The 11,994-nt window shown below is 48.1% G+C and overlaps 1 protein-coding gene across 3 annotated transcripts; it reads right to left on the minus strand.

Moving 5' to 3' along the window:
* Positions 1 to 324: 324 nt before the first annotated feature.
* si:ch73-43g23.1 (mucin-12) lies at positions 325 to 9,680 on the minus strand. 3 transcript variants are annotated; one of them, XM_036127786.1, is made up of 3 exons: positions 9,319 to 9,680; positions 8,175 to 8,886; positions 325 to 8,132 (listed from the first exon to the last, which is right to left on the minus strand). In XM_036127786.1, the coding sequence occupies exons 2-3, from the start codon at positions 8,813 to 8,815 to the stop codon at positions 806 to 808; spliced, it is 7,968 nt and encodes a 2,655-aa protein (XP_035983679.1). In that variant the 5' UTR covers positions 8,816 to 8,886; positions 9,319 to 9,680; the 3' UTR covers positions 325 to 805. The 3 variants fall into 3 exon arrangements, with proteins under 3 accessions (XP_035983679.1, XP_035983678.1, XP_021174359.2); XM_036127785.1 differs by having other exon boundaries at positions 325 to 8,129; positions 8,172 to 8,886; XM_021318684.2 differs by having other exon boundaries at positions 325 to 8,886.
* Between the last annotated feature and the right edge of the window lie 2,314 nt (positions 9,681 to 11,994).

The raw sequence follows: 11,994 nt of genomic DNA on the forward strand, positions 1-11,994 counted from the left end.
CGTTTTCTTTTTGTCTTATTTTTTAAAAAAGTGTAAAAAATTTAATTACCCTAATGCAATGGGATAAAGTAGAGGCTTGATGGCATTATTGTACACTGTTTTTGGTAATCTTATGATGTAATTGTAAATTGATGTAATTTTAATACTTAAAGAGGTATATACTGTCTCTTATCACAGTAAATTACATCACGTTTTATTATTTTGTTGTTTTCATCTAGAATCTATTCAAGATTTTACATGAATATCCTGCAAGGCTTTAATAGTTTATATATTATCTGACTGAAGAGTGCAAATGATTGAGGAGCAAACAATAAAGAGAGCAAATTAATATTTTATGTTTTATTGACAGTCTTGCATTGTGTTGCAGACATCGTGTGCACAAACTCAGTCAATCTGTGTCGATGCATTAATAAAATAAATATGAGGTCTTTTCAAATAGCATTTTCAAGTTTCTGTGGACATTTACAGAGGAAAAACACTTTGACAAACCAGTAACATGTTTTTGCTCCTGTGCATCGCTTTCACTGTCCTACATATAAAAGATTAGGTAATACTCTACAGAACCACTCATACAAAAGGCCCACACACATGTCTTTTCAAAGCCACCAACCTAAAAATCTTTTTTGTAAAAGCAGCTCAGCAAAAAGCATAGCAGCATCAGCAAATAAACAACAGCAAAGAATTGCTTTCTTCAGTTCCAACGTTAACACTCAAATAACATCACAGACTAACATTGGACACCCCATTTATACACAGTGTATTTTAAACTCTCCAGGCTCCAGGAAGGCGGCCTCTGCCCTCTATTTCAGGACCTTTTCCCCCCAGTCGGGGGTAAGTTAGAAAGATGTCTGTGGTAATAATCAGGTGGGGTGGTATTTGGGCTTGCATTTATCATGCTTGATACATAATACATATTCTCCAAGTACCTTTGGTCCAATGGTGGGGGGTTTTTGGGCTCTGGCTTGGATCCCTGTCCTGAAGGATTCCTGTAGTTGACCCCAGGCCCGCCTGGATGCATTGGAGGTGCAGCAGTGGCCTCAGGGTATTGGGGTGGTTGCGGCTGAGCCTGCGGGTGGGCTAACGGAGGAGGAGCGGCACAGGGCATGTACTGAGGAGCCGGGGCGTACATGTTGGGATTGTGGAGAGGTGGGTAGGGGGCTGCAGCAGGAGGGTATAAGCCTGAATGTGACATTGCTTGCTGCGGGATGAGAACCTCCACATACTGGCCGGTCTCTGGGTCAAACAGCATTTTCCTAAGGGGCTGCACGGGCACCTCAATGTAAAAATACTTCCCTGTTTCAGGATCCAGAAGAACCCTGCGTGGCGGCTGTCCATAGCTACTTTCCGAGTACACACTAGAGCTGTCGCCACCATATTCTGAACCATAGGAGGGCCCCATGCTTTGGGGGCCGCATAGATACTGAGGGTCCATAGGAGGTATGCCAGGAGAGTGGCTGTGGCCTGGATCGCTGTAAGGAGCCCCAATTAGGCTGGGAGGCTGCTGATGGGGAGATCTGTGAACCGGAGGCCGCCGAGGTCCAATATGCTGCTGTGGCGGCAGTGAGCGCTCAGCGGGGCAGGCCGGCATGAGTGAGGGATGAGAGGCGCAGGCGGCCGAGTGATGGAGAGACTGGTACATGGATGGCGGAGGGTTTGGACCAAGGGGGCTTGATTTGGGAGAGCGTGGCTGATACCCAAGCTGAGGTTCAGCTCTACAGTGGTGGGGGTGGAGAGGGGGCGGAGCCACTTGATAAGGTAAAGCGTGGCCCGGAGAGTGTGGCTGGCCAGGTGGGGTGAGGTTGTGAGGAGGGGTGGGACCGCATGGAGAGGGGTAGCCAGCTGTGCAGGAACAGGGAGGAGGTCGGGAGGCGGCCTGATACTGATTTGATCTCACTGATGTCAAATTGGGGAGCAAGAGCGGACTGAAGCTCTCTCTTTCATCGTAGCTAGGAGGGTCATCTGAGGCGTAACAGTGCTGCTCATCCATCCTCTGGGCATACTCACTGGAGCCTGCTCGGCTGTAGGGTTGATACGTGTACCTCTGTGTTGTGGAATCAGCAGGCGGCTGTTTTACGGCGTTGGGAGGGACGGGCCTGGTTTGCTCATGAGCACACGTTGCCTCGGAACACTGCAGTCGGCCGTCTGGATCCGTCGAAGATTGGGTAGGTTCGATGTTTTGGTTCGGATTGGGCTCTGAAAGAGGTTGTGAGGCTTCCCCTAAATCGAAGGTTCTAGTTAGGGATCCAGGTTTCTGTGCATTCTCGGAGCTCTGAGGGGAAGCAGAGGGTTGCTGGCGCTGACCTCTGTTCGCAGCAGCCTCTGTGTCCGAAGACGCTTTTGACGCGTTGGAGACGCTGGAGGCAGTGGCTGCCGTCGTCCTGTGAGGTGGAGGTTTGAGGCTCGACACGGCAGACACGGACAGCTTTCTCGAATAGTTGGACGCTGAGACGGCCTCGCTGGAAATCTTCCTGTAAACGGTGGGCGAACTCACCACAATCGTTTGAGGCCTCTCTTCACTTCGCTGTCTCCCAGTGGACGAGGCCGCCGATGTTCTTTGCGCTTCGTTTTCCACGTTTCCTAAATCCCCGGGCTTGAATTTGCAGTTTGGTTTCGGAGGCACTGCTGGTTTTTGAGCGTTTTTAGCTATGGATTTCACTTCGATCATTTGAGGTCTGTGGTTTCCCAAAGATGATGTCAGGGTATCTTTTTTCTCTGTGTCTTTTGATGGCGACCTGGTCTCCCCTGGCGGTGGTTTGAATCTCCTTATAGCTGGGGACCTGGGGGGGAAGGTAGGATCTAGTCTTTTGACTGCTTCAAAATCTCCCAAGGTGTCTTTTTGTTTGGCGGATAATGGGGTTTGATCCTGCGTGTCCATTCTTTTCATTTCAGAATCTTTCTTTGGAGGCTTGATGCTGACTCCCTCCTCCTCTACGGGCTTTTGGTGGACGTCTACGCTTTCAGTCCCTGCAGAGTGGCCAGAGGTGGTGGATGAGGAGGAGAACGTTCTCCCCCTTTGAGACTCGGGAAAACCTCGTTCCGACGGAGGGATGGTTTGAAGAGGGATCTCCAGAGAGTTCACATGCTTGCAAGGAGCCTCTTTACCTCCACCGACATTCTGACTGTCACCCACCACTGCTCCAATGTCAGCTTGATAACCTTTCTCCTTTAAAAGCATTGAAACCGAGTGGCCTCCACCACCACCAGAAGCAGAGGGCCCTGGGGAGAGAGAAACGGGAGCTTTGATCTGGGCAGAGGTTTCCTCACACGTTAAAGACGCAGGCCTGGTGGATTTATTTGACCTCTCTCTTATCAAAACGACAGCGGTGGACACCTCTCTCTCCTTACTTGGCAGTCTAGGGAGGCTTCCGAGCATGGCTTTTGTTGGCTCTGTCCTAGCCAGCGTGGGCCTGTCCTCAGTCTCTGACACTTTGGGTATTTCTGTCACTATCTGTTTTTTCTCTGCTAAGCTGCTCATATCAGGTTCATCGAGCTTTTGGATTCTCTTTTCTCCCATGGGGCGTTCCGGTGGGCTTGCTATTGCCTTTGCACCTGTGGAAGACACTGAAGAGGCCTGGGGTTTATCACCCAAGTCTTTCTTGATGCTTGATGTTTTACGTCTGTCATCTTTCCAGCAGACCGCCTTGCATTCGATTTGCATCGGCTGTGGACCAGATGGAGGGTTTGCTTTGTTCTGAGGTGAATGAAGTAAAGGGGGAGTCTTTGAATCGTTTGCCTCCTCTTGTGATTCACGTGTTCTCGCCACACTGAACTCTTCTAATCTTTCCTCTCTCCTCTCTTCTTTGCTTGCCTCCTGCAATACGTTCCTTGCCTCCAATTCGTACACCTCCTCCCTCGTTTCGTTATTGCAATTGTCTTTTTTGACGTCTGATGGGTCAACAGGGCTAACTGCCTTGAAGGACAGGTTGTATGTATTTTTTATGAGCCGCCTTACATCTCTAACCTTGTGAATTGGAGCCTTAGCTCTGTTGTCCTCGTGCCCTTCATCCTGCATTTTGTCTTTTGCTTCAGCCTCTGTCTCTTGTTCCTTCTCGCCGGCAGACGCATCTGGCGGAAAGGATTTGGTTTCTGCCTCCGGTGTGAGACAGACATTAAGTGAGGCCTTCTTCTTTTCCACTGCTTTGAGTTTGATCTCCTGTGTTTTAGATGTATAGGCATCTTCGTCTGCCTGCAGCAGCTGTCTACTTTGCTGTTTGTTTTCACATTCTTGGTCTGGGTTTGTCACTCTTGCCGGCACGTTGCTGGCAGCACGTGCCGTGGGAGGTCCTGTGTCCCATGCAGGAGCTTTTTCTGATTCACCCACCACCCTGTCGTGTGTTTTCCAGCGCTGCAAACCACCTCGTGTGCTTTCAGAAGGTTTATTGAATTCAGATTTCATCTCTGAAGCTGATAGTTTGGCACTTCTAGTTTGGGAAGCAGCTTCTTCGTTGTCACTCTGGGAAAAGGTGACACTTCTGCTGCTGCTGGATGAACTCGGCCTATAGCTGGACTTTACTCTGTGGTCCTTCGGCTGTGGGGCTTGATCCTTGGCGCCGGGTTCTCCGCTCAACGAAAGTCCCTCAAAGGAGAGGCCGTGATCTGACGGAAGACTGGAACTGAGATTACTGGAGTCAACCTTTGGTGACTCTTCAGACGGAGCGCTCTCTGTTGCTGGGCTCACTTCCTCTCTTGCTTGCTCATCAGGCTGCCTGTCAACGTCTTGCATCTTCTTTGACAACACGCTCTTGATGAGGCATGAAGCGATCTTGGTTTTAGAGCACGTTTCATCCATAGAGGCAGATTTCTGGAATTTGGCCTGTCTTTCTTTTTGCCGTGAGAGCTCATAGCTGCTCTCAGAAAGGGGAGTTTCTTGCATTGCTGCTGGCGTACTGTGTTGTCTCACAAAGGGGCCTCTTGGATGAGCCTCTTGAGAGGGGCTTTCCGCCATCACTGGTAACCCAGGGCTGCTATTTTCACTGCTCTCATCCTGCCTCCCTTCTGTGTTACTCCGTCTCTTCAGCTGGATCTGTCTTTTTGGCACTCCTCTTCTCGCCTTCCTGCAGTCCTCTCTTTCCAGAGCTACGTCTATGCATTCAAAGCTCCCTAACTCATATCTCCTGGACGGATCCAGGGCATCTAAACTGTGAGAAAACGGCTGGTGGGAGGAGAGTTCAGCCAGGTCGAGCTTTGGCGCTGAACCTCTGAAGTCAGCGTAGGACAGCCAGGCCGCATTGACCCCAGCTGGGCTGTCATGGGTAGATGGCTGAGAAATGTTTGTAGACGAACAGTGGCTGGAGTTGTACATTTCAAGGTAATCTACTTCGGGGCTTGACAGGCTGCGGAAAGCCACATCTGTGAGCCACTTCACCTCGTGGTCTGCTTCATCAAGTTCGCTCCCCATACTGGAGCTGGAGCTCTGACACGGCCTGCTGGTGGCCGCGCGTCGAGGCGCGCTTCTCTTTTCCCGGGACGTGGGAGGTTTGAGTCTTCTGCTGCCGCTGAAACCACTGGCGTCTGGCAGGGGTGCAAGTTTAAGCAGACTCTGTTGTTCCTGTAGCTGTCTGGTCGCACGGAGACTCTCTGGATAAGAATGTGCTGTTGGCAGTCCCTGGCGGGTCTCTCTGGTTGTGGGAGCTGCACTGCGACTAACAGGTCCTTTTCTATTCCTGGCATTGAATGACAGCTCAACCTGTTCCCCTCTGTAACTCTCCACTCCCTGCCACCCCTCCCCTCTTTCAGGAGCCGGCTCCTCCCTCTTTCTCTCGCTGTCTACCTCCCTATCCATTTGCCTCCCCATACCTACATCCCTCTCCTGCTCCAGCGGCATTTCCCTGTCCATCTCCAGTTGCTTTCCAATCCTGCCCCAATGGGCCTGGCTATTATTGTCGACAGGGTCAACATTGGGGCTTTCCCTATTTGTAATTGCTTCCTTTGAATTACCACTCAGAGAGGATGCTGAAGCCTGAGAAGGGCTATTGCTTCTGTTCTGCCACTTTCTGTGTGGTTTCTGAGGGGCTATGATGTGCACAGGCGTAAACCTGGTGAGAGGTGGGGAAGGAGTGCGCCGCCTGTTTACATGACGGGACATGTCCCCTGCCAGCCTCTCTCTGTTGTCTTGTATAACTTTGGGTGACAGCTGTCTTCTTAGGTTTTGAGGTCTGCTAGTCCAACTCTGTGGATCAATATCGCTGTCACAATTCAGGGCGTGGGAGGGGACCAGAGGATGGAGGCTTTCCTGTGTTTGCACAGGTTCCTCAGATGGAGCTCTGTGGCTTGTTATATCACGATGAGGAGCCTTCAGTTCTTCTTCCCCAGAAAAAGGGGTTTGAGTGTTGTGTTTTTCTTGAGTGGAGTTGGCCACACGTGATGTTTCTTGACTGTATTCTTCCTGCTTTGTTCCTTCCCTTTCTGCGATGAGTTGTGCCTGTGAGTCGTGTGTTTTTTTATCTGACGAGGCAGATGTCGGCGAGCAAATGTCCACCACTGATGAGCTGCTTTTTGATTCGGCAGCGTCTGTTTCCTCCCTCCTCTCTGATTGAAATGACGGCGACACAGCTTCCTTTGCCAGATGTGCTGATGGTGTTTCTGTGATCGCTGCAGTATTGGTATCTGTCTGAATGTCAGACGTGCCTCCCAGAGGAACGGGTTCAGTACGCTCAGGGTTCAATTCTGGAGAAGGAGCTGCTGGTGATTGCTGGTATCTCGGCTCTAGAAATGGAGCTTCAGGTGATGGATGCTGATGCTGAGACAGAGGGCTTTGAAACACTGGTGAAGGAATTTGGTGTCTTGGTTCAGGTGAAGGTAGATAGTTTGGCCGAGGAGAGGATGTTTGGTTTATGGGCCGAGCTGGTGAGGCAGAACTTCGGAAGTCTGATAAATGGGGCGAGTTTCTTTGGCTACCAGTCGACTCTGCGACGCTGGTGTCTACACTCTCTTTGTCAAATTCAGAATATGCAAGAAACTCGTTTGGCTCTTGGGAGGAGATGTCAGAAAGTTCAGGTAATGTGGGACTGGCCGTTTCCTCGGGCTGAACAACAGAATAGGAGACTCCTGTAATATGAGGAGAGGAAGTGAAGCTTCTTGGTGAGGCAGAGCCAAAGTGTGGCTCCAGGAGAGGAGACTCTGAAACTGCTATCACTTGAGAGGGCTGCCCTCTACTAAGGAGGTCCGGAGAAGGCGCAACAATTTCTATCTCAGGGGATGGAGCGGTGTGTCTTTCCTCCAAAGATGAGCCGCACTGCTGCAGTCCAGGCGATGGAGTTGCTTGAGAGCGTTGCTCTTTCCTACTGAGCTCTGGAGAGGAGGACACAATCCTTATTTCAGGTGACAGGGACGTGTATCTCTCCTCCAGAGGTGAGCTGCTCTGCTGCACCCCAGGTAATGGAGATAAACTATTACTATCCCCAAGTGAAGAAGCCTGACTCCTGATCTCAGAAAGCGTTAGATTGTTTTGTACTGTAGGTGAGGGAGTAAGCGGCGGACTTCTCGACTCTGCGTTGGTTGGAAAGGCAGGACTAAGCAAGCGAGGAGAGGTTCTTGAGTTCCTTATTCCAGCTGAAACTGTATCCTCGACAAGCTCAGGAGACGTGGCTGCAGAAATGACTGGAGAAGGGGGCGTATACCGAGGGCCTGGCGTGGAAACAGAGCTGCCTGGTCCAGTTGATAACCCTGTGTCCTGGCTCTGAGGAGTGGTTGAAGTGTCTCGTCTAGCAATAGAAAGATCTGAAATAAGTTCAGTGGAGTCTGCAGAATCTTTTATATCAGGTGTAGACCCCCTGCTAAAGAGATCAGGTACAGAAACCCTCCCTCTTAGCTCAGAGGAAGGGGATAATGCTCGAGCGGTGGGGGAAGGAGAACTATTTCTGAGCTCTGGGGAGACTAGCCGCCCCTCTGAGGGAGATTCTGAATCTACACTATGGGGTATGGAAGATGAAAAGGCAGTTGTGGATTTAATGTCTGTAAAATCATGAGAGCAGTATATTCCAGGAGACAAACTGCTGCCTCGGTTTAAATGACTGTCCCCCGGCTCAAATAAGTCTTGTGGGAGCGATGGACTTAAAGACTGAATTGAGGGACTGCTCTGTCTGTCTTTAAATGAAGGAGTTATTGTCCTTGGTTCAATTTTTGTGTCTGCTTCCTGAATGTCAGGTGATAGAGATGAAAGCCTTTTCTCAGCTGGGGAAGAGGACAACGATGACAAGCTTCCGTCTGGTTTGAAGGTACTGGGGCTGTTATATCCAGGGGAAGGTGTCGTCCCACTGCTGTTAAGGCCTTGAGATGATCGGGTGACTGGTGAGGGGGGACTTCTTTCATACAGAAGGGCTGGGGTTGTGTTTCTTTGTTCAAAACTTGAAATGCTATCCCCCGCCACTTGTGGATGTTCCGAGTTTAGTCCTGCTTCACCTGCTTGCCTCCCATCTGGAGACTCTTTTTGCCAAACGGGGCTGTAATACCTTTCTCTTGAATTATCAAAACTCTCCTCTCCCTCGCTCGACCCGGGCGCTGTGTGGTAGCTGCCGGAAGAATCGTTCAGATCGTCCACCTGAGGCGATGCAGCAGCTCTGCCCTCCACCTCTGTCTGGGAGGGGGCAAAGGGAACCACAGCGGGGCTGCTGGACAGGGACGCCGACTCGCCGTCGTCCCCAAAAATGTCACACAGGCAGGTGGTCTCGGAGATGACGCTGCGTTGGGTGGGGATGTTGATGATGTCAAAGAGTTCAACGTGGTTAGGGGTACCCTCACGATGACACAGGGAAAATGTGCTGGGCGCGCCACGCAGGAGAGAGTAGCTGTCCCTCTGGAGAGTCCAACTGTCCATCGCTAGACCATGAGCAAAGGTTCACTGTGGCCTGGCCTGCCTGCTCCTCCAGTGGGCTTTTGGCTGGGTCCCTGCAATAAGATATGGTTACCTGGAGGGTGTGTAGCACATTCATCCTACCATAATTAACATTCAATAAAAAAAAGACTAATCGGATGATAACTAATATCAGTTTGTATCATCTTAGTTACATTTGGCTTTAAAACGTAATGATCAAATGCTCTATGAATAACTAAAAGAGTCGCTATCTCCTGAAATTACTCAGCTTTATGTGTCTCAAACAATGCGATTAGGTTAAATATTTTCATGCAATTTACGCAATCTGTAGTTACTTAAATACTCTTTGAATCAGTCAAATGAATGAATCCAGAGTTATATCTTCACATTATCTTGCAAAAGTGGAAGCTTTCCAAACAGTAATGACCAAAGAAAGACACACGCTACATGTTCATGCATCATATTATGCCAGAGGGGTATAAAACTCTAAAAGACTTGTACTGTACCTGTGGCCACCGGTGAAGGCTTTTTTCTGATGTCTCTGAGTTCCTCAGTGGGGAAATATCTGCCCCTCATTCAATAAACTAAAGTCTGCAAAAGTCTCTGAGGTAAAAAAAAAGACCCAGTTCATCTCCAGGACCATCCAGCTCTACATCCCAGGTTGCCAGAGTCAGACTGACTGGCTAGCTTCAGAATATTGAAGGCACTGCCATCTATCAGACTTGAATAGAAAAGGGAAAGGGGGAAGAACCTCTTTAGATATGTTACATCCCCTAATGCTCTCATCTTCATTTCTGCCCCACCCCTCTGAGCTGGCAATAGGGAGAGAGCCCGCAACGAGTCGCTCAAATCATTTTTTTTCTTCTCCAGACTGAGGTCTGCAGGGGGGAATTGGCTTTCCAGTGTTAGCTGGGGTGGGGTACCTCTTGGGGTGGGTGGGTTTATAGTTAGCAGCAGATGCTGATCAGGCCAGGACCAGCGAGCGCTCCTGGAATCTGACACTTAAAGCCAGCTCAGTCACATTGCTTCTCTATATATAGACCCACATCAACAGGAGCAGAAAGACATAGCTTTAGTTCTTTGGCTGGGTGTGCTGGTGGGGAAAGAAAGGCTGAATACTGTGCTTGAAGAATGGCACATTCATTGTTCACTTCGCCACAACTTTTAATCTATATGTAACACTGACGGTGCAGTAAATTGTGTTTTGCGTATATGAGCTGCTGATAAGGAGTGGGTTTAGAGGGGTGGGGGTGGGGGTCAAAGGTCGACACAGGCCATCCGACATGGTCTCCCATGAAACACTCACTGCTTAGCTGGCAGCACTTGTATGGTAAGGTGAACTGATATATTTTAAGCCACTTTTTGCCGTACAGTGCCTACAAAGTGTAAACTTCCAAACCCCGTTACTCAAAACTTTTTCAGTTTTAAAAACCACTATCTCATGAAGCAGCCCCGCCCAAAACAGCTCATGATGCCATTTTACTCTACGTATCACGGTTGTTACAATAGCCAGGCCTGACCAGCTATGCTGAGGGAGTCTAGACATGTATGATGGGGGTGAGGCTAAATAACCCCCCTATTCCTATTATAATACCTCTTGTCATTACCAATTATTCTCAGTCATTAAGTCATTCATTGGCAGCTTGTGGAAAATCTCTTTGAACAAAAGGTTCCAGTTTTATCACATCCCAGTGGTTGAATAAGATGCTATTTTTACTTTCCATGATGACCTTCACAAGGTAGGCTTAGTGTGACTTGTCCATGTACCGTAGGCTTGTTCAATCCTGCTCTAATCGCTTTGGATGTCTGGGTTTTGACTTTTACAAGCATTCATAGTTTCTAAATGTGATATCAAACACATTTGTTTGCAGAACATTTTTCAAATGGTTAGGTTGAATCTGTCCATGGACTCTATTGTACTATATTGCATTGTGAAGCATTACTGAAAGCTACATGACCACCTCATGAGGTTTTACAACAAAAAGTCAGAATGGAAGAAAATCATCCTGAATAAGATATGTATTTTCTATATAAGCCTATTTTCTTAACTCAGATGTAAAGGAATTTTATTACATTTGAATCCCTGAGGTAAAAGTAGAAGACATCAGACTGGATTAAAACCCATAAAAAGTAATTTGTCACTGGTACAGGTTCTAATAGCATAAATAGAATAGAATAGAATAGAATAGAATAGAATAGAATAGAAAAATCATTTACTCTTCCACAGTAGGGAAATTCAGGTGTAACAGCAGCAAAGATGAAATTTACATTACAAAAATTTAGGACAGTTTTTAGTTATTAAAAATGGCAAGAAAAGTTAAAGAGGCAGGCAACTGAGTAGGGTGATTTAAAAAATGTGATTAACGTATATGTTTACCTTTGCACAAAAACCCCCAGAATATTTTCAAGAATGTCAAAACTGTACAAAAATTTCTGTTGGTTTCTTTTTGTGTAATTTTTAGTATTATCATCTGTTAGACTTCTTTCTGTGTTTCCTCCCTGTCTGCTCTTCTCTGCTCTCCTTCACACCTTCATTGTTTATCCTGTCACCTGTAATCAGTCGATTGTCTTCACTTGCCATCCTGCTTTTCCTCTCTCCTCTTCCTCTCTATATAAGCTGCCCAGTCATTTGCTCCATTTGTCAGATCCTGCATTATGACACCCCCCCCCCCCCCCCCCCCCGTTCGGTTCCCTGTTCTTCGTCTTTGTGAGCTCTCTGAGTTTTCATTACATTTAATTATCATAAATGCCCATGCTCACACTTTAGTCCATCACAAACCTTGACAAGAAGACGTTTTGCTCTTTAACCGAAGGAACACTGGGAGAAGTTCCAAGCTTTGTGGCAGCATGAATGAACTGTTGTGCAATCTAAACTCCCCTGCAGATTAGAATCCCTTTACAATTTGACTCTTTGTGGCCCTTGTTTGCCTGGTTCACCAAGCGATGTCTTGGTTTTATCCTTGAAGGTGTGACTTAGGCTGAAACTGGGCATGTATCAAGCTCAGTGCTGAGCTGTTGTTTTGTGAAAGCTGGAATCTGAGGCTTCCTCCTCTGTTTAGTGATAGTTTCCCCTGTTTGGCATAAATGGCTTCCTTTACCCCCTTCTCAAACCAACTGTCTTCTCTGTCCATAATATGGAACTTTTAGTCCTCAAAAGAAATGTAACCAGATGTTTGGTTTAG

Source organism: Fundulus heteroclitus, chromosome 23, assembly GCF_011125445.2.
Source record: "Fundulus heteroclitus isolate FHET01 chromosome 23, MU-UCD_Fhet_4.1, whole genome shotgun sequence".
Lineage (NCBI taxonomy): Eukaryota > Metazoa > Chordata > Actinopteri > Cyprinodontiformes > Fundulidae > Fundulus > Fundulus heteroclitus.